The 23,188-nt window shown below is 45.6% G+C and overlaps 1 protein-coding gene and 1 long non-coding RNA gene across 3 annotated transcripts; both read left to right on the top strand.

The window, feature by feature from the left end:
* The first annotated feature begins 3,619 nt into the window (after positions 1–3,619).
* On the top strand, positions 3,620–22,648 carry LOC137064101 (uncharacterized). Its single transcript, XR_010901494.1, has 3 exons — positions 3,620–3,835; positions 15,771–15,869; positions 22,197–22,648. It is a non-coding gene; the product is annotated as an uncharacterized lncRNA (long non-coding RNA).
* On the top strand, positions 15,959–21,025 carry LOC137063571 (zinc finger and SCAN domain-containing protein 29-like). Of its 2 annotated transcripts, XM_067434809.1 has the most exons (3): positions 15,959–17,383; positions 17,414–17,456; positions 20,784–21,025. In XM_067434809.1, the coding sequence occupies exon 1, from the start codon at positions 16,349–16,351 to the stop codon at positions 17,315–17,317; it is 969 nt and encodes a 322-aa protein (XP_067290910.1). In that variant the 5' UTR covers positions 15,959–16,348; the 3' UTR covers positions 17,318–17,383; positions 17,414–17,456; positions 20,784–21,025. The 2 variants fall into 2 exon arrangements, with proteins under 2 accessions (XP_067290910.1, XP_067290909.1); XM_067434808.1 differs by having other exon boundaries at positions 15,959–17,456.
* Positions 22,649–23,188: the final 540 nt, after the last annotated feature.

Here is a 23,188-nt window from a genome sequence, read left to right on the forward strand (position 1 = left end):
TTGGCTACATGAAAAAAAGAAAGAAAGAAAAGAAAAAAAAACTTTTAGGCCTAACGAGTTCCCGTTTTATATGGTTATAACACGAACCTATGAGGCTGTGAGTTAGGCTATCACACCAGCAAGAGTGTTCCGAACATCTGCACAATCGCAAATGTGACATTATACAACAGTTCAATAAAGTTACTGAGTAGGCATTTTTTTTATAGATTAGCCTATCCAGAGTCGTTTGCTAGATTAAAAGATTTAGGATTTTTGAAAGACTCGTTTGAATAAAGGATTCAACTCTCTCTTTAAGATAGAGATTTGCTGCCACCTACTGGCGGTGTTAGTTTTATAGTTAAAAAAGTAGTCTCATTTCTAAATTACATTTTAAACATTCATCTCTTAACATAATTTATGCAATTATAATTTGTTGTGTAAATCCACATGCCATGTCAAAACAGCCTGTGTCAATCGAAAAAATTATTTTATTGATACCGACTTCCCTTTATTTGGTCATAATAGCCATACATGGTGTCTGGCTATTAGAGGACAGATAGCTATGACGATGATTTTAAAAATACAGTTTTCTCTTGGCTTTATTATTAGAGTTTGGATCTTCTCTCAACCGAGTGAGCACATCATGCATTATATTGTATTATAACGACGATGTAAATATTAGCCTGCCACCAAACTTTGACTAAAAGTATGTTGCATAGCCTTAATTGTTCTAGGAACCTGAAAGCATATTAATTATTTTTGTGTAAATTGTGCCACTCCATCATGATGTTTGTAGTGCAAACATAAACTGAAGCATTAACTTAATATTATATTATATTAATATAACAAAAAAAATATATTATTCATTGAAATTTAAGTTAATAAAAACATCTAAAACAAATAATAGGCTACATGTATTATTTACATTTTTATGATGACAACACTCAATGCTCAGTGAACATGTTTTACATTTAGGCTATTTCAATAGATTTTTTCAGTCAAAGAAGCCAAATAATTGGGTGACAAATAGCATGCATATAGACTATTAATTTTACAGGCAAACAAATACAGTTTTGGTAAAACTCTTATTTTGAAAAACACGAATCCATTTCCTGCCAATCCGATTTCTGTGCAAGAACGGGAAAATCAAAAATCAAGTCATAATGTCGTTTTTTCGTTTTTCTAAAAAAACGAAAAAACGAAAAAAGGAGTTGTTTTCTCGTTTTTTCGTTTTCATTTGTGAAAGCAAAAACAAATGAACGAACGATACCTGGACCTTGAATGCAAACCTGGCCAACCTTGGTGCTGTGAGTGAGCGAGAATTGCGTAGAGTTTAAATTGAAGCACTACCTCCAAGCACAGAAGGGCAGAGTGATACGCAACACTATAAAGTTTCTAAAAAAATAAATAATAATAATAGTATTGATAATACTAAAATACTCTACTACTACTAAAAAATACAGACATTTCCAGATATAGGTGAATAAAACGGAGCCAGAGTTAAATTACCAGAAGTAACAAAAGACAAAGCACGCAATTACAAATATGCGTGTTTGATTTGATTAACTAATTTATAATACATAATTAATAGATGCGCATGTTTAAGGCAATATGAAGCATCTTCAATGAGCACATTCGCAACACTTCTTCCTAGAAAGGAAGCCATGTAAATGATGAAGAGACGTTTTCAACACTGGGATCCACATAAATTTGATCAAAACATGTATGAATGAACTCTCCTGGATGACAGGCCCAAACTTTAAGCTCGATATTTTATCAGTTTAAATTATGTTGTATGGGGAACTCGCTGCTTGCAAAATAGCATTATTTAATGAGCCAACACACTGATGCTGGTGCTGTACTTTTAAGAACTACTCAGAGCACGTTAACATGTTAATTTACTTCAGCAATCTCATAATACTGAGCGGATCCGTGATTCAGCTTCGTTCAAGAGACGCCCCGATTAAAGGGTGCATGTTACTTTAAACCCCATGATTGCCTTGCATTCATGGGGAGAATGATAGAGGCAAATATGCTATACCGTCGGTTCTGTTCAAAACTATTGTCAGTGATAGCCCGTGCATAATATTTTCAAGGCATTGTGTGGTTACGACACAAACAAGCCACAAACAATGACTGATCGCTTTGCACGAGCAGGTGCTGCGTCCCAGACGCGTGCGACAGCTCTAAACACGCTTGCAAAGAAATGAGAGAAAAATACTACACCCAATCGTCATCGAAAAAGCATAACCATATCCATGCGATGAATGCTTGATGTAGTTATGACGCCAGATGGTGATGAAGAACGCAGCCGTACGTTTGATAATATGCCAGTCCTCCATTAAAGTGATTGACTGAATCTGAACTCGAGATTTTTTCGCACAAGCGACTTTTGCCGCGACAGCCCAAGGAACAAAATGATAGGCTGACATGGACTTAAACGCCACTGTATTGTACATTGTTACTTTATAGTAGGGCCGTCGATCAACCGCTACGAGACGTTAGGATCTTCAACTAACTGTAGCGTCAGCTCTGCACCGTGAGCGTCAGCATCTGCGAACTCAAATTATTGGCACTTATATTGATTTCGATTCAGTATGAACTGTAGCCTACATATAAGGAAAAAATATTTTGTTGAGTGTTAGCACCAGTGGCGGCTTGTGGAACATTTTCTAGTTGCAGCTGTTTTTAAGAAGAAAAAAAAGTTAACAGAGGGAAACCATATTAAGCCAGAACATATTTTGAAGGCTTGAAACGTATTTTAAATAAAGATTGTTGGATAATTGTTTAAGCTCAGGATTAAGTTTGATGATGATTCTCACACAACTGTATTTTCAGCAACCATTTTTTTTGGAGGTAAATTAAAAACATTTTTCATAGTTCACAATTAATGCATGCAGTGATCATGTACACAATTGATCATGTCTAAATATTTATTCAAATTCAAAACCTACAAACAAGTAAGCAGTTATGACCTGCAATAATCTTTTGAACAACCAGATTAGTAGACACATGAAGAGCCATTCAGGCACCTATAGTGGGTAAATCATGGCATCGCAAATAAAAAATGATTATTTTTGGTTCAAGGTTACCTCAGAATCGCCTCTTTGCATTGGAATACTAATGAAATTATAAAATGATTTAAAAAAAAATTGTGATCTAATGATTTCAAAAACAATTTAAAAACAGTACAAATATTAGAAGAAAAATATTTCAAGTGGCCATTAATGGACCATAATTATTGCACAAATAGTATTTAGTATCAAAAGATCTCCTCAAAATATTAAATTATTATTATTTAACTAAAATATAGAACAATAGGCCTAATTGAAAAATAGTCAAGGTACATGGTCACATTTGACCACAAGGAGTATGAGTGTGACCAAATAAGTAATATCTGAGGGTTTTAGATTCAAGAAAAGCATTAGCCTAACATTAATTGTAGACGCCATGTAAGGTGAAAGTCATGTGACCAAGAGGAGTGTCATTAATTAAGACACCTGTTGTGTTGTGTGAGAATGGAAGAATCCCCGGGTGAATGCAGGAGCACATCTGTGTTGACCGAGCAACCTGTAGAAATAAAACAAGATAAAAGCACTCAGCTCCTGCACTCAGCTCCTAGCGGTTTTGGATTGTGTTTATTGTGCCGCTACAATTTAGTCAACAGCATGTTTGTTCGTGAACGCTATGTTATGTATAAGTCAACTTTGGATTCAAGGAAGAGGCCCTCAAGCTTTAAACTAAAGGAAGCGCAGCGCTGACCAAGTATCGCCCTGCCGACGCTGGATTATTGCACAGTTGGACTTTCAAATCATCGGGACCGACGTCTTTGGATACGTTTGCTGTTGGTGAACCGGTAGGACATTGGGTTATGTCTTCACTTGTGTTTACCGGTGATTTGAAACGTGGTAAGGCTATTTGCTGTTTGTTTGCAGTTGGTGCAGCACAGCTGTTGTGTTTGGTGAATCGTTGTTTAGACCGCTGGGCTTTGGTGAAAGAAAGAACAAAATATTGGCGAGACGTGTCTGGGACATTCTACCAGAAACGTACATTATCTGTCCTTGAATTGTTTACAGGGAATTAAAAGTATTTTATCCAAAAATGTCTAAAACTGACTAATGGTTGATTTTCTGTGAATTGTTCTGTAAAGGAATATGTCATTCATTAGGTTTTCAGATGTTTTTTTCTTTATTAAAAACACTTTTTAAAATTACAAATCCTGTCCTTGTATTTGTCCTCAGCCGAATTGAAGCTGCAGCTTTCATAGTTTTGTTATGCAAAAAACTTTTGTTAGGAAAAAAACCTCCATCAATAAAAAGTTTTTATCAATCACATTAATTAATTAAAAACATTAAATTCTACATAAATTCTAAAAATAAATACTATTTTACAACTGTCCCCATGTTTTTGGTCAGTCCTGTCACGTTTACATAAAACTGGTGCTGCTGATATGCGGTATTTTGGATGGTGTTCTTTGTTTTGGGAAGTGTTTTAATTGCATGGTTGACGCGCTGAGGTGTGTGTGCTTCAGTCATGAGTGAGATTGAAGCTGGTGCTGATGTTGAACCTGAGCAGGACAACTGTAAAAGAAAAGTTCAACTCACAGCAAAGGCTTTGTTTTAATAAACTTGAGCAACTTCAGATAGAACAAAAAAATGACCGTAAACGTGATTAAAGACCGTATTCTGAAAAATGAGAACGTTTCAGCTGTACGTTTTGAACTTAAAACTTTGATACAACCTTGGAGACGGTCAAACTTCATGATTCTGTAATCCCATTATTGACTGCCGAGCAAATAAAACAGAACGAGTGGTTCTCAAACGTGTATAAAGTGATGCATTTATAAAAGCTAAAGCAATGGATAAATGGATTTGAGAGGTCAAGTGGTAATGACCAGGATCAACAGTTGAAAAAAGCAGCAGAATGTCCTTCAAATAATTCAAAGAACCAGAATTCTTTGAACCAACAAAACAACACGCTCACTAGTGTTTCTCAATAAGTCAATACTTTTCTACTTTTCACTGCTTGAAAAATATCTTTGTTTCTGGTAATACTACACAATGACTTTACAGTGTAGTTTAATGTACAAAAACAATACAGAATATGCAATTGTTGTTTATTGATTTGATTTACACTCTACTTTCTCTGATTCTTAGCATATTTGAGTCAAACCCGTCTGTCCCAGGACAGATCAAAGTCTAATAGAGCTGATTTCAGGTCAGTTTTTTTAGTGTGTGTGTGTGTGTGTGTGAGCAGCTGCAGCTTCAGTTCAGTCACTGTGACTCTGACTGACGGAGGTTTTTGTACGACTCTTTATCACTGTGTGAACACCCAGTTACTGTTGATGTAGTGGCAACTCTGACAGTAATAATGTCCAGCATCTTCAGTCTGGACTCCACTGATGGTCAGAGTGAAATCACTGTTAGATCCACTGCCACTGAATCTAGATGGAGTTCCTGACTGACGGTTGCCTACTCGATAAATGAGGAGTTTAGGAGCTTCTCCAGGTTTCTGGGAGTACCAGGCTAAAGAATAATATCTCCAATCAGGATTGTAATGCACATCTCTGCTGGTTTTACAGCTGATTTTGACAGTTTGTTCTGGTTGAGCTGTCATTTGAGGGACTCTGAGTGACGCTGATCTGTCCTCTACACTCTGAAACACAACAAGAAGAAAATCAGCAGAAGACATTAATGATCAAGTCCAAAGCAGTAAATGCAGTGAAAGTGAGTCTGACCGTTGAGGAGCAGCAGCAGAGAGCAGATGATCAGAGTGTGTCGTCATCTTTACTGGGAATGAGTGAAACTGAAGGACAGTGATGTTGGATTGACAGTCGGACTGACAGACGCTCTGATATTGAGCTCCGATCACAGGGGTGGGACACACATTCAAAGCCGTTTCCTCTCTAATGTGTCACAGTCACTCACAGCACAGCAGAAATATTAACAAATGAAATCTCTCATCAAATACTATTAGTGTGTTTCTCTGAGATATGAGTATTAGCAGCAAACTGTATGTTTACAAATAATTGTGACTTTTTTAGGCTTTTTTAATTGAAGGTGGAAACAGCTTGAATGTTTCTTTTGGACTGTTATTCATCTTTTCATCTGCTCTGTTTCATACAAGACTGTGCTTTATCATTCAGTCATGATTATATTATAATTCAGTCATATAGGCCTAAACAATATAAGGTAACTTTATGTCTTTGAGTCCTTCTGTGTCATTTTCATTTTAGTGATTAATTTCAGAGACACTTTTATTTCATAATTAAACTTCAGTCAATGGAGCATGAAAACACCTGCATCACGATGAAACAAGAACATGCGGTCAGATGATGATCACACATTTATAATGCTAGATTATTGAATATAAACATGGATAACAGACACGTATCACTCTTCTCTCGCTGTGTTTTATAGTATTGTAGTAAAGTTCGATATAAGGAGGAAGGAAGAGGACACGGGGTCGGCTGGACGGTTGATGCTGTCTCTTTATTTTCTCAATAACTTGTCAACACACACAGTAATGTGTGAAATCTCATAAACACGATCTCTCGATCACTTCCGGGTCGGCGCTTCCGGTTACTCAGTCTCTGAAAGGGGGGTTTCGCATCAACCGTCCGGGTTCTCTCTCTCCTCGATCTCCGGTTCCACTGCTGTTTTATCCCCTCTCCGCGCTCATTACTAGAACAAGAGACAGGTGTTATTAATCTGCTTCCAACCCACTCACGTACCGCTTGTCCCGCGGCTCTCTCTCCCGCTGCAGACCTCGCTGAACCACGCCCCCCTTGCCACATACCCCCACCGCCCGACTCAGGCCGGGGAGCCGTCCGGCCTGCAGCCCCCCCCCCCCCCCCCCCATTTCTGGAGAGGAAGTCGGCCACAGCCATCTGAGCACCCGGCCTGTGGACCACCTGGAACTTAAAAGGCTGAAGAGCTAGATACCAACGGGTGATCCGCGCGTTGGTATCCTTCATGCGGTGGAGCCACTGGAGAGGAGCGTGGTCCGAACAGAGGGTGAACTCCCGCCCCAGAAGGTAATAGCGGAGGGTGAGAACGGCCCACCTGATGGCAAGGCACGAATTGGTGCAATCCGAACGGCGTGGTGAAGGCTGTTTTTTCTTTGGACAATGGAGACAAGGGGATCTGCCAATAGCCCTTCGTTAAGTCCAATGTCGAATAAAATCGAGCCGTGCCCAGCCGATCAAGCAACTCGTCAACCCGCGGCATTGGATACGCGTCGAATTTCGACACTGCGTTCACCTTGCGGTAGTCCACACAGAACCTGACCGAGCCGTCGGTTTTAGGGACCAAAACGATCGGGCTCGCCCAGTCACTGTTGGACTCCTCTATTACTCCCATATCGAGCATTGCCCCTAATTCTTCCTGAACTACTTTTTTTTTGTGTTCAGGTAAACGATACGGCCGGCTGCGAACTACCACGCCCGGCTCGGTCTCGATATGGTGCTGAATTAAGTCGGTACGTCCCGGTAGGGGCGAGAACACGTCGGCGAATTCCGCCTGTAATTTTGAGAGATCAGTGAGTTGGGACGGTGAGAGGTGATCTCCCCCAGGGGCCAGTGCGACCGATTGTGCTTTGATGCTCGCCTCTGGCCCGAGATCATCCTCTCCCCCGATCACCGTCGCCAACAACACTGATTCGACCTCATTCCATTTCTTCAGGAGATTGAGGTGATATATTTGCCGTGCCCCGTTCCTATCGGACCGTATCACTTCATAATCGAGGTCTCCAACCTGTCGTGCGACCTCAAACGGCCCCTGCCACTTCGACATTAATTTAGAGCTCGATGTAGGGAGTAATACGAGCACTTTCTCTCCCGGTGTGAATTTGCGTAGTCTCGTACCCCTGTTATACGACCGGCTTTGGCGGTCCTGGGCTTGCAACAAATTCTCCCTAGATAGCCGCCCCAAGGTGTGGAGTTTTGTTCGCAAGTCCAGCACATATTGAATTTCGTTTTTGGCCAAAGAAGGCCCCTCCTCCCAAGTTTCTCATAGGACGTCCAGCACCCCCCGGGGCTGTCGTCCGTAGAGAAGCTCGAAGGGGGAAAACCCCGTGGAGGCTTGCGGGACCTCCCGCACAGCGAATAAGAGGGGTTCTAACCACCGATCCCAATTTTTGGCGTCTTCCTGTACGAATTTACGGATCATGGATTTAAGAGTGCGATTAAATCGTTCGACCAAGCCGTCTGTTTGTGGGTGATAGACGCTTGTCCGAATCGATTTGATGCCCAATAACCCGTATAATTCGCTTAACGTGCGTGACATAAACGCCGTGCCTTGATCAGTGAGGATTTCCTTCGGAATCCCCACTCGGGAGATTAAACGAAACAGTGCGTCCGCAACACTCTTCGCCGAGATGTTGCGGAGAGCCACTGCTTCCGGATATCGTGTTGCGTAGTCCACGATAACTAGCGCAAAACGATGTCCGCGTGCGGATCGCTCTAATGGCCCGATGAGGTCCATCGCAATTCTCTCGAAGGGGACCTGCATTAATGGAAGGGGGCGCAATGGCGCTTTTGGGGAGGCCAGGGGATTCACCAACTGACATTCAGGACAAGACGCGCACCACCTGCGCACATTGTCGTGAATGCCTGGCCAAAAAAATCTGGTCATTAAACGATTCAGCGTGGCCGCCTGTCCCAGGTGGCCCGCCATTGGGTTAGAGTGAGCCGCCTGGAAAAGCATTTCCCGGCGGCTCTTTGGTACTAACAACTGGGTTGTATCCACTTTTGTCTGAGCGTCTTGGGTCACTCGATACAACCTATCCTTAATTATGGCAAAATAAGGATACGTGACGGGCAAGGCGGGTTGAAGGGACTGACCGTCGATCGTGCGGACCTGTTGGAAAGCATGTTTTAGGGTATCGTCTTGAGACTGCTCCAGAGGGAAGTCATCGCGGTCCGAGAGAATCAGTCTCTCGACCCCGCTCGGTTCCTCTGAAGCAGTTCCCGAAGGTCCCGTATCAGTCTCGCCAACCTGCACTCGCACCGCCCCGTTCCTAGCCTTGTTCCCCCAAGCGGCATCCGCGCATATCGACCCCAATAACGCCGGAAAGGCGGGCCAATTCGTCCCCAGAATTAGCGGATGCCGGAGGTGGGGACTAACCGCCACCTCAACACTATGATTTTCTCCCCTAAACTGTATCGTGACTGGGACAACCGGATATTCCACCACATCCCCGTGCACACACCGCACCTTAACCATGCGGCTTGTATCCAATGCCCCAGGCTGCATCAGGCTTTGATGGATCGAGGTTTGGTTACAGCCCGAATCCACCAAGGCCTGATATGTACCCCCCTTGATACTCACAGGAACTTGGTACTCTCCTGCTTGATCAGGGGTGGTCCGCTGAACGTCCGGGACCCGGATCATTGTCCCGATGTCCATCATTGGACATCGGTCCACAAAATGGTCCGGGTCGCCGCACCGCCAGCAGGCCAGCCCGCCGCCCCTGCGGCGGGGAGTGGGTTGGAATATGAGCGTGGAGGGGGGGTGGAACCGGAACCGTTATCCCCGCCCGACCCCAGCAGCCCCGTCCCCCTGGGCGGGGCCCTCGAACTCCCGTACTGCCCTGGGCCCATTCCACCCCGACCTCTGGGGGGAATGCGAGGGGGCCCTGGAGGGCGGGACCTAGGGAGAGGGACAGGGTGAGAAGGAGAGACAGAGGGGGGAGAGAGAGAGGGAGAGGTTAGTCGGGGTTCGCCGACCCCCGGGCACGCCACCAGATGGTCCTCCGCCAGGTTGATGGCCGTCGTCAGCGACGTGGGCCGGTGGCACTGGACCCACTCGGCGGTCTTCTTAGGTAGCCGAGTGATGAACTGCTCCAGTACCACCAGATCGACGATGTGGTCCACGTCGCTTCCACCGGCCAATAGCCATTTGCGGCAGGCGTCCCGGAGCTGGTGGGCCATCGCGAAGGGCCGGCCGGTCTCCCCCCACTCCAGCGAGCGGAACCGCTGACGGTGCTGTTCGGGGGTCCGACCGACCCGCTGGATGATGGCCCTCTTCAGATCATCGTAATCCAGGAGGTTCGCCACCGGCAGTTGTTGGGCGGCCGCCTGGGCTTCTCCGGTGAGCAGTGGAATAAGGCGCACCGGCCACTGTGCCCGGGGCCACCCGCAGGCCTCCGCTGCTTTTTGAAACAGATCAATGAAGGCCTCGGGATCGTCTTGTGGCCCCATCTTGTGTAGGGGCACGTGGACCGGTGCGCTGGCGAGCCCGGCGGCTTCGGTGCGAACCTCCCGGTCTATCCAGCTCCGGAACCTCTCGCGGTCCTCTTGCTGGCCGCGGACGATGGCCTCGAATCGGCGCTCCTGGTCCGCCCGCAGCTCCAGCATGGACTGATGTTGTTCCTGGTGGAGGGCCGCGAGAGAGGTGATAATGTCCGCAAACGGCGTGGCGGAGGGCGTTGGTGTAGTCATGGCGGCGGCGCGGTCCTACTTCCTCCCGGGTTTCGGCACCACTGTAGTAAAGTTCGATATAAGGAGGAAGGAAGAGGACACGGGGTCGGCTGGACGGTTGATGCTGTCTCTTTATTTTCTCAATAACTTGTCAACACACACAGTAATGTGTGAAATCTCATAAACACGATCTCTCGATCACTTCCGGGTCGGCACTTCCGGCTTCCGGTTACTCAGTCTCTGAAAGGGGGGTTTCGCATCAACCGTCCGGGTTCTCTCTCTCCTCGATCTCCGGTTCCACTGCTGTTTTATCCCCTCTCCGCGCTCATTACTAGAACAAGAGACAGGTGTTATTAATCTGCTTCCAACCCACTCACGTACCGCTTGTCCCCCGGCTCTCTCTCCCGCTGCAGACCTCGCTGAACCACGCCCCCCTTGCCACAAGTATCTTCAGTGTTTCTGGTATTATAGGAAATACTACAGGACAAAGACCGTCTGCTCTATTCTAAAAGAAACACAATAACTGATGATGAAATATGAGTTAAACTCGCCAGTTTCTCTGTTTGACTGAAATGAGACGGTGGAGTTTGACTAATAGAGAAACAAGGTTTGTTCAGTTTCAGTAGTTTTACAGTTACTTCAGTTAACTTTAGTTAATACTTCAAAAATTCAGTTAAAGTGTAAATTAAAATTCTCATCTTGCTCATCAATTAAACTTAGTGTCAGTAAGTTAAATAAAACACAAAGTACATGCATGATTAAATCCATAAATAAAATTTAAAATAATTTATAGAATTATGCATAAATAACTGCACAAAAATCAAATCACAGAATAAAGGAATGAATAAATAAATGAATGCATAAATAAATAAAATATTCACTGCAGAAGTAGGCCTAACCTGTTCTCTGTGAATGTGTGAGACTTTGATTCATTATCCGCTATAGAGAAATAACCAGAAGAATAACAGAGAGAAGTGAACGGGAAAACTATCTGAGATACAAACCAGTGTGTTTATAAGTTAAGACTATACATTAAAATAATATGGTAAGATCCTAGTTTGCAATATCAAGCAGCAAGTTGGTTTGAGAAAAAATAACTGGAAGCGGATGAATATGAAAGCCAGACATGCTGAATTTAAGAAGGGCCGCTTCGCTTTGATGGCAAAAATAAGTCCCGCCACGCCCACATTCAACTACTCCAGAGTCCAGACCTATTTTTTTTATGGTCTATGGTCCAGAGTCCACACACATCGAAACGTCCACCATCTTGGAACGCATAACATGACACTGTTCCTGCGTTACCCTCTGTTTCGGTTTTATTCTGCAGAAACGCTTTACTCTCACTGCAGTGTAAAGTAACGCCATAACATAATTTTCAACACACTCAAATGTGTCTAATATGATCAACAGAGCTGCGTTACCTCGTACTCATGACCGGAAAAGGAGTAATGGCGACTGTGGCATAATAAAAGTCCCGCTGCTTGTGAGGCGTGTGTCACGTTCATCTTATTAACAATTGCTCCAGCGGCCGTGCTCAGCTCCTCAACACTCTGTCCTGCCCTGCTTCATACAGTAACGTTAATAATCGCATCCATGAACATGATTTCTGCCCGAGTCCTATCCCGATTCTTTTCCACCGGCTGCTGACACATCTCAATCCTGTCACTGGTCTACAAGAGCACAAAATCTTAAATCTGTTTAGTCATCAATCAGAGCATATTTTCCAGCACATTTGTATTCTCCTTAAAGAGAGTATGAATTGAATATTAAGAATGAATATGCTTAATTTAGATGGTTTTATTTCAGATGCTTGTGTGACGATGATATTTCACATCCTCCTTTGAGCAGCTGCAGTTTCAGTTCAGTCACTGACTCTGACTGACGGAGGTTTTTGTACGACTCTTTATCACTGTGTGAACACATAACCACTGTGGCGACTCTGACAGTAATAATGTCCAGCATCTTCAGTCTGGACTCCACTGATGGTCAGAGTGAAATCACTGTTAGATCCACTGCCACTAAATCTAGATGGAGTTCCTGACTGGAGGGTCTTTACATAACGAATCAGGAGTTTAGGAGCTTCTCCAGGTTTCTGTGAGTACCAGAATAAACCTTCATCCCCATCACTATATCTGTACACATCACTGCTGGTTTTACAGCTGATTTTGACCGTTTGTTCTGGTTGAGCTGTCATTGAGGGACTCTGAGTGACGCTGATCTGTCCTCTACACTCTGAAACACAACAAGAAGAAAATACACTCAAAACTTTGACAATATACTTGAAGAAATGAATTGATATCAAACTTGTGCTCCACAAACCTTGAGCAAACGCTGTGAGAGTCCAGATGAAGATGATGATGAAGGTCATGTTGATGAAGATTGTTGTGTGTGTCAGTGATGAAGTGTTAAACTCACAGCACTATAAACACTCTCACACACTGAAGCATCTGATCAATATGCAAACACACTCCAGATCATTTACCTGAAGACAGTCCCTCATTAACACACACGCGCACGCGCACGCGCACACACACACACACACACACACACACAAATCTTTTTCATAACATTCAATCTTACATATTCAAGACCAGCTTCAGTACACTGTAAAAAAAGTGTAAAAATAAGGCACAATGTACTGTATGAATATGAAGGAATTTTCCGTATTGGTTTTTTATATTTTTCCATTTAATCTGAATATCTGCTGGAAGATTTTGAGAATATTTTGTACTGTAGTTGAATTGAAACATCAAATTTGTTAATCCCCAAAATATGGTGATGTATATGCTGTCATTGATGGTGGGCAGCTCCTGTTGGGTAATCTGGCCTTTAATTAATTTATTTTTATTTTTTAATATGAATTATTATATTAAGTCTTAAGTTGAAGAATATGCATATAGATAATGTTAATATCTGCGTTATGAGGGATGAACAATATACTTATTAAACTGATCAAGCATGTTTATGATGCTGGTGATTCAGTTTAGAAAGAAGAATTAAAAATTAAATACAAAATTAAGAAAAATAAAAATGTGGTGAAGGATGGAAAAATATCCACTGAAGTGAAGATCAAAAGTGACTGAATTTCTACATAAGGATATAATGGATAACAGGAGACAAGACTTCTAAAAGATCAAAAACTGATGAAGATCATGTTCAAGAAGATCGCGAGTCGTTTCTTCACTGTTGTGTGTGTGTGTGTGTGTGTGTGTGTGTGTGTGTGTGTGTGCGTGCATCTGCAGTTTCAATTCAGTCACTGTGACTCTGACTGACGGAGGTTTTTGTACGACTCTTTATCACTGTGTGAACACATAACCACTGTGGTAACTCTGACAGTAATAATGTCCAGCATCTTCAGTCTGGACTCCACTGATGGTCAGAGTGAAATCTTTCCCACCTCGTGCTCCATTCCCACTGAATCGACTGAAACTGTTACCATAGCGATCATTTACTCCAGTAATGATGAGTTTAGGAGCTTCTCCGTGTTTCTGCTGATACCAAGCTAAACCCCAGCCATCTATCCCAGTATCAGTTTTACAGTCTATGGCGGCGTTTTGTCCTTCAGAAACCGTCACAGCTTCAGGCTGAGTCACAGTGATTCCTCTGGACGCTGTTGACAACAACATGAATGTGTTTCAGCAAATCAAATGAACATTAAAGACTCAAAGATGACCAGCTGTGACTTCTGTTACCTGGAATAAAAGCCGTCAGAATCCAGATGAAGCTGCTCAAGAGATTCATGGTGTTTGCTGGTTTTGTACCGCGGTCAACAGCAGTGTGTTATAAAGTGTGTGAGCCTGAACGCTATAAACACTCGGAGCGCTGAAGCACGTGCCGATGCAAAGTGACTCTGAGCAAAAACCCTCTGGAGGAAAACACACATGAAGATGACCACATGCAGAGGAAACGGATGATCCTGTGTGAGTGTGTGTGTGTGTGTGTGTGTGGGTGTGTGTGTTTAGAAATCATTTCTCTTTTACTCTGCGTGAGGCTCTGGTTCTGACTACAGGTTTCTGATGAATCAAATGTTGCATCACTAAAAGAAAGTATTTCACTGTGAACTCCATGAGAGGGCAAAGGTCATTCCAGAGGTCAAAGGTCATCAAAACTTAACTGCATGTTAATTTAGAAACTCCTTAGATGTGTTAAGATCAGCTCAGAGTCTTTCTGATTATATTTATTGAGATTTAATAGTTTTCATACATCAAGAGACATTTAGAGATGATGTGGCGGTTTATGTGAAAGTCACTTCAGTCCAGTAATCGTGTGTGTGTGTGTGTGTGTGTGTGTGTGTGTGTGTGTGTGTGTGTGTGTGTGTGTGATAAATAAAGACAATACATCTCACCAGCTTCAGATTAAACACATAAGAGCCTTAATTCTTAATCTTAGACAGACCCAAAGTGGACAGCACTGGACCGGCCTCAGATTACAAGGAAAACTTGCATTACTTCAATCTGCTGACCATTCAGTGTCTCATTCTGTCCTGACAAACCCCTCAATCTCAGAGGACATCTTAATATTCATGATTAAAGCAAGATTACAATGCCTCCCAACTAAGTATAATCTGGCAACATGGTATCCATCAAAGCATGAGCCTCACTGTATATTACACCCGACTCAGCAGGAGAACGAAACTGTTGCTCATATTCTAAACGGATGCCACAATTATAAAGGACTTTATGTGGCCAGACACGACCGTCTGGTTGATCTGGTCGCACAGGACTTGCAAAAGAGAAACTATGGACATGAGAGTAAGATTTACAAGCATAGCACCGTACAGGTGAACTGGTTTCATCAGAATACATCTGACAGTGACTATTTTAAAAACATTCCCAATACTCCTGACATCGTAATTGTAAAAGAGGTCATGAAGTGTGTATGCATTTTTGAAGTGGGTTGCTGTTTTGATTTGTATTTGGACACTTGTTACTATTCAAAACTATTGAAATATCAACCACTGGTAGATCTCATTCAAAGATTGGGCTATAGATGTATATTAATAACTCTGGTGTTTGGGAGTTTAGGCCATGTCCATAAGAATGTGGTTAGAGGGATGCAGTTGGGGGGACTGCAAAAAAAGGAGGCAAAAAGGCTTGCTAGATTTTGCTCCGTTTCAGCCACCATAGGGAGCATGCAGATATGGAGACGGAGATGTTTTGTTTATCCTTAACGTGTAAAGCATTATAAATGAAAGGCCTTGTAGAAGTGTGTGAGCTGTGAACTGTAGACCTGTCACCTTGTCATTGACTCTTTCCAGAGTATTTGGATCTTGTTATCTTGTGCAATGTCTATCAGATCCAAATAAAAGCATTCAAATGTGTGTGTGTGTGTGTGTGTGTGTGTGTGTGTCTCGTCTCTTTCTCTGCTGGAGTGTGTGTTCATTTGAGTGTGACGGAGGTTTTTGTACGACGCTTTCACTAGAATGAAGCACTGTGGTGGACTTTCGGTGGAGGAACTAAACTGACGATCGGTAAGACTTTCTCAAATTATAATCAAAAAATGAATGATGTGTTTTTAAAGAAAGAAAAGTTTAAGGATTGTGGCAAGGGGGGCATGGTTCAGCGAGGTCTGCAGCGGGAGAGAGGGCCGCGGGACGAGCGGTAAGTGAGTGGGTTGGACGCAGATTAATAACACCTGTCTCTTGTTCTAGTAATGAGCGCGGAGACGGGATAAAACACCAGCGGAACCGGAGACCAGGGAGAGAGAGAGTCGGACTGTTGATGCGACCCCCTGAGATATCCGGAACCCGGAAGTGCGTGACCCGGAAGCGAAACTGAGCATATACAGAGACAAACACACGCTGAAGCGTGCACGTTGTGATTTGAGTTATTGAGAAAATAAAGAGCATCAACAGTCCTGCCGACCCCCGTGTCCTCTTCCTTCCTCACTATATCGAACTTGTTACACTGGTGCCAAAACCCGGGAAGGAAGCAGGACAGAGCCGCCGCCATGACAACGCCCTCCGCCTCGCCATTTGCGGAGATCATCAACTCCCTCGCGGTCCTCCACCAGGAACACCATAAGGCATTGCTGGACCTTCGGACCGAACAGGAGCGCCGCTTCGAGGCCATCGTCCAAGGCCAGCAAGAGGACCGCGAGCGGTTCCGGAGCTGGATGGACCGGGAGGTTCGCGCCGAGGCCGCGGGGCGGGCCAGCGCACCGGTGCACGTGCCCCTACAGAAGATGGGGCCGGAAGACGACCCCGAGGCCTTCGTGGATCTGTTCCAAAAAGCCGCGGAGGCCTGCGGGTGGCCCCGGGCACAGTGGCCGGTGCGCCTCATCCCCCTTCTATCCGGCGAAGCCCAGGCGGCCGCGCAACATCTACCGGTCGCGAACCTCCTGGACTACGACGACCTGAAGCGGGCCATACTTCAGCGGGTCGGCCGGACCCCAGAACAACACCGCCAGCGTTTCCGCTCCCTGGAGTGGGGTGAGTCCGGTCGACCCTTCGCATTGGCCCAACAGCTCCGGGACGAGTGCCGCAGATGGCTGCTGGCCGGCGGCAGCGACGTGGACCATGTTGTCGATCTGGTGGTGCTGGAGCAGTTCATCACTCGGCTCCCCCGGAAGACCGCCGAGTGGGTCCAGTGCCACCGGCCCACGTCGCTGGAGACGGCCATCCACCTGGCGGAGGACCACCTGGTGGCGTGCCCGGGGGTCGGCGAACCCCCACTAACTTCTCCCTCTCTCTCTCCCCCCTCTCTCTCTCTCTCTCGACCTGTCCCTCTCCCCAGGTCCCGCCCTCCAGGCCCTCCTCGCGTCCCCCCCAGAGGCCGGGGTGGGATGGGCCTTGGACCGTCTGGGAGTTCGCGGGTCCCGCCCAGGGGGGCGGGGCCGCTGGGGGCTGGTGGTGACAATGGCTCTGGTTCCGCCCCCTTTCCGCGCTCATCCTCCAACCCACTCCCCGCCGCCGGGTAGGCCTGGGCTGGCCTGCTGGCGGTGCGGCGATCCGGATCATTTTGTGGACCGATGTCCGATGATGGACATCGGAACAATGATCCGGATCCCGGACGTCCAGCGGACCACCCCCGATCAAGCAGGAGAGTACCAAATTCCTGTAAGTATCAAGGGGGGTACATATCAGGCCTTGGTGGATTCAGGATGTAACCAAACCTCGATCCATCAAAGCCTGATGCAGCCTGGGGCATTGGATACAAGCCGCATGGTTAAGGTGCGGTGTGTGCACGGGGATGTGGTGGAATATCCGGTTGTCCCAGTCACGATACAGTTTAGGGGGAAAAAGCATAATGTTGAGGTGGCGGTTAGTCCCCACCTCCGGCATCCGCTAATTCTGGGGACGAATTGGCCCGCCTTTTCGGCGTTATTGGGGTCATTATGCGCGGATGCCGCTTGGGGAAACAAGGCTAGGAACTGGGCGGTGCGAGTGCAGGTTGGCGAGACTGATACGGGGCCCTTGGGAACAGCTTCAGGGGAACCGAGCGGGGTTGAGAGACTGATTCTCTCGGACCGCGATGACTTCCCTCTGGAGCAGTCCCAAGATGAGACTCTAAAACATGCGTTCCAACAGGTCCGCACTATCGACGGTCAGTCCCTCCAACCCGCATTGCCCGTCACGTATCCTTATTTTGCCATAGTTAAGGATAGGTTGTATCGAGTGACCCAAGACGCTCAGACAAAAGTGGATACAACCCAGTTGTTAGTACCAAAGAGCCGCCGGGAAATGCTTTTCCAGGCGGCTCACTCTAACCCGATGGCGGGCCACCTGGGACAGGCGGCCACGCTGAATCGTTTAATGACCCGATTTTTTTGGCCAGGCATTCATGACAATGTGCGCAGGTGGTGCGCGTCTTGTCCTGAATGTCAGTTGGTGAACCCACTGGCCGCCCCAAAAGCGCCATTGCGCCCCCTACCATTAATGCAGGTCCCCTTCGAGAGAATTGCGATGGACCTCATCGGGCCATTAGAGCGATCCGCACGCGGACATCGTTTTGCGCTAGTTATCGTGGACTACGCAACACGATATCCGGAAGCAGTGGCTCTCCGCAACATCTCGGCGAAGAGTGTGGCGGACGCACTGTTTCGTTTGATCTCCCGGGTGGGGATTCCGAAAGAAATCCTCACTGATCAAGGCACGGCGTTTATGTCACGCACGTTAAGCGAATTGTACGGATTATTGGGCATTAAATCCATTCGAACCAGCGTCTATCACCCACAAACAGACGGCTTGGTCGAACGATTTAATCGCACTCTTAAATCCATGATCCGTAAATTCGTACAGGAAGACGCCAAAAATTGGGATCGGTGGTTAGAACCCCTCTTATTTGCTGTGCGCGAGGTCCCGCAAGCCTCCACGGGGTTTTCCCCCTTCGAGCTTCTCTACGGGCGACAGCCACGGGGGGTGCTGGACGTCCTACGAGAAACTTGGGAGGAGGGGCCTTCGTTGGCTAAAAACGAAATTCAGTACGTCATGGACTTGCGAACAAAACTCCACACATTGGGGCGGCTATCTAGGGAGAATTTGTTGCAAGCCCAGGACCGCCAGAGCCGGTCATATAACAGGGGTACTAAACTACGCAAATTCACACCGGGAGAGAAAGTGCTCGTTCTACTCCCAACGTCGAGCTCAAAATTAATGTCAAAGTGGCAGGGGCCGTTTGAGGTCGCACGGCAGATAGGAGAGCTCGATTATGAAGTGATACGATCCGATAGGAACGGGGCACGTCAAATATACCACCTCAATCTGCTTAAAAAATGGAATGAGGTGGAATCGGTGTTGTTGGCAACGGTGATCGGGGGAGAGGATGATCTCGGGCCAGAGGCGAGCATTAAAGCGCAATCAGTCGCGTTGGCCCCTGGGGGAGATCACCTCTCACCGTTACAACTCGCTGATTTATCGAAATTACAGGCGGAGTTCGCTGACGTGTTCTCGCCCCTACCGGGACGTACCGACTTGATTCAGCACCATATCGAGACCGAGCCGGGCGTGGTAGTTCGCAGCCGGCCGTATCGCTTGCCTGAGCACAAGAAAAAAGTAGTTCAGGACGAATTAGGCGCAATGCTCGACATGGGAGTAATCGAGGAGTCCAACAGTGACTGGGCGAGCCCGATAGTTTTGGTCCCCAAAACAGACGGCTCGGTCAGGTTCTGTGTGGACTACCGCAAGGTGAACGCAGTGTCGAAGTTCGACGCGTATCCAATGCCACGGGTTGACGAACTGCTTGATCGGTTAGGCACGGCTCGATTTTATTCGACACTGGACTTAACAAAGGGCTATTGGCAGATCCCCTTGTCTCCATTGTCCAAAGAAAAAACAGCTTTCACCACGCCGTTTGGATTACACCAATTTGTCACGCTTCCTTTCGGCTTGTTCGGGGCGCCCGCAACCTTCCAGCGGCTCATGGATAGGATTTTGCGTCCCCATGCTGCATATGCTGCTGCGTACCTAGATGACATAGTGATTTATAGTCACGATTGGCAGCGGCATATGCAGCATGTGAGGGCGGTCCTGAGGTCGCTGAGGAGAGCGGGGCTCACGGCCAATCCGAAGAAGTGTGCGATTGGGCGGGTGGAAGTAAGGTATCTGGGCTTCCACTTGGGTCATGGACAGGTGCGTCCCCAAATTGATAAGACTGCCGCAATTGCAACCTGTCCAAGGCCCAAGACCAAAAAGAAGGTAAGACAGTTCTTGGGGCTGGCGGGATATTATAGACGGTTTATACCAAATTATTCGGACCTCACCAGCCCTTTGACTGATCTTACTAGAAAGGGGCTACCAGATACGGTCCAGTGGACGGAGCCGTGTCAACAGGCTTTTACCCAAGTAAAGGCTGCTCTATGTGGCGGGCCGCTGTTACACTCCCCTGACTTTTCTCTCCCTTTCTTGTTGCAGACTGACGCGTCGGACAGGGGGCTGGGCGCAGTCCTGGCCCAGGAGGTGGAGGGGGGAGAGCGGCCGGTGCTGTACATTAGCCGTAAGCTCTCCAAGAGGGAAGCTAAGTACAGCACCATAGAAAAGGAGTGTTTGGCCATCAGATGGGCCGTTCTCACCCTCCGCTATTACCTCCTGGGGCGGGAGTTCACTCTCTGTTCGGACCACGCTCCTCTCCAATGGCTCCACCGCATGAAGGATACCAACGCGCGGATCACCCGTTGGTATCTGGCTCTCCAGCTGTTTAAGTTCAAGGTGGTCCACAGGCCGGGTGCTCAGATGGCTGTGGCCGATTTCCTCTCCAGAAATGGGGGGGGGGGGGGGGGGGGGGGGGGGGGCTGCAGGCCGGACGGCTCCCCGGCCTGAGTCGGGCGGTGGGGGTATGTGGCAAGGGGGGCGTGGTTCAGCGAGGTCTGCAGCGGGAGAGAGGGCCGCGGGACGAGCGGTAAGTGAGTGGGTTGGACGCAGATTAATAACACCTGTCTCTTGTTCTAGTAATGAGCGCGGAGACGGGATAAAACACCAGCGGAACCGGAGACCAGGGAGAGAGAGAGTCGGACTGTTGATGCGACCCCCTGAGATATCCGGAACCCGGAAGTGCGTGACCCGGAAGCGAAACTGAGCATATACAGAGACAAACACACGCTGAAGCGTGCACGTTGTGATTTGAGTTATTGAGAAAATAAAGAGCATCAACAGTCCTGCCGACCCCCGTGTCCTCTTCCTTCCTCACTATATCGAACTTGTTACAAGGATATTTAAGAACATTTGTCTACAATAATCTTAATTCATTTTTAAAAAAGGATTGAAAAGCTGTATTATCATGTGTATCATATTTAATTTTATTGTATTAATAGTTTGCACCAACTAAATATTTTCGACTATATTATGAATGTAATATTTGCTGATATTCTGTTTCAAGGCATATTTCATATTAGCAGGCTTTTTAATGTTTTACATTACTAACTCACACTTAATGAATGCTAACATTTCATCGTATTTCACTTAAACACAATATTTTATGATATTTGCAATTATTTCTTAATATATTTTAGCATGACACAAACTGGATAAAATATACAAGATGAATTTAATTTCATCTGTCATCATCAAAAATAAATTCAGCTGATGTTAAACTGAATCATTTATCGAACTATTAAGTTCACTTATAATGAATGATTATATATTATGTTTATGAGGAAGTGTCCTGAATGATGATTATTCTCAGAACACAAATAATGGAAACGCTTTATAAACTCATTTGTTAACATTAGTTAATGTATTAACCAACATGAACTAAACATGAGCAGCACATTTGTTCCAGTATTTATTAATCTTTGTTAATGTTCGTTAATAAAAATCCAGCTGTTCATTGTTTGTTCATGTTAGTTCACAGCGCATTAACTAATGTTAACAAACACAACTTCTGATTTTAATAATGTATTAGTAAATGTTGAAATGAACATGAACTCAGATGAATAAATGCTGGAGAAGTTTTGTTCATTCTTAGTTCATGTTGACTAAAGTAGTTCTCTAATGTTAACTCATGAAACCTTATTGTAAAGTGTTCCCCAAATAATATTAAAATTGGTTTAAACATTTTACTCAATTCAGAAAAGAACAAATTCACATTAATTGTACAGTATATCACGTCTGCTTCAGATAACTGATTTATTTATTTGTACATATATATTGTACTTGATATATTTAGTAGCGGTGAATATTTTATTTTAATGGAGAATATTTTTTTTAAATGAATTTGGGATAGTTTGTCTGTGGTTTATGAATGAAAGCAGTGATGTGGAATTTCTGTACAGATGAAGTTATGATTTTTACTGCATTACCATCTCTGACCTCTAACACAGACGTTAATGTTGTGTGTGTGTGTGTGTGTGTGTGTGTGTGCAGCCGGGCTCTCCGTGAAGCCCTCCGTGTCTCTGCTGCCTCCCTCTTCTCTGCAGATCTCTGGAGACTCAGCCGCTCTGCTCTGCCTGCTCAGCTCTTACTCTCCACAGGGGGCGACGGTGAGCTGGGTGCTGGACGGGTCAGAGGTCACCGAGGGGGTTCAGACCAGCGCAGAGAGCGAGCGGGACGGACGCTACAGCCGCAGCAGCGTCCTGAGCCTCAGCAAAGCAAGCTGGGAAGCCACAAATGGCTTCGTCTGCAGAGTAACACATGACGGAGCTCATCACGAGGCCTCGTTCCTCAAGAGCTCCTGCTGATGTTTCTCCAGTGAAGACGAGCCGTATCTGAGCGTCCGGCAGGATTCACAGCAGTCACGTGATCTACAGCTCAATACTGAAGCCGTCTGTCAATGTGCTGCCATTGCTGTTCATTCAATAAAGCTTCTGAACGCCTTACATTTGTGTTGGACTGCATCATTGATCAGTGTGTGTCGGTCATTCAAAGTCCTGCGCTAAAGTTTCAGCTGCTTTTGATTGATTGTAATAGTTGAGAACAGCTACATTTAGCAGGAAATGTCAAATGAAGCTCTTGGGGTTTGAACATGGTCACTGGAGACGGAGCTGCTCTATTCTGAGAGGATCACAATCACTAAACCTGCCAATGCAAATGAGATTTACACCTCAAACTCACAGTTTCACTCTTTGATTGGTTCAACGCTCTGAACTGGAACACTTTCACTTCTGCTCATGAGAAATGACTTATTATGAGATTAATAAATTCACAATCAGCTTGAGATGAAGGAGCTGCTTGGAAAAACGCTCAAAACATCTTTATGTTGCTGATACACAAAGCCGTTACTGTATAGTTTAATATCAAAACAAAACAACATATGATACTATTATTGTTTGTTTGATTTCATATCAATTTACACACACTGTCTTCTGATTATGAGCATATTCAAAACCGTATGTCAGGACAGATCAGAGTCTAGAGCA

The sequence above is a fragment of the Pseudorasbora parva genome, chromosome 24 (assembly GCF_024679245.1).
Source record: "Pseudorasbora parva isolate DD20220531a chromosome 24, ASM2467924v1, whole genome shotgun sequence".
NCBI classification, from domain to species: Eukaryota; Metazoa; Chordata; class Actinopteri; order Cypriniformes; family Gobionidae; genus Pseudorasbora; species Pseudorasbora parva.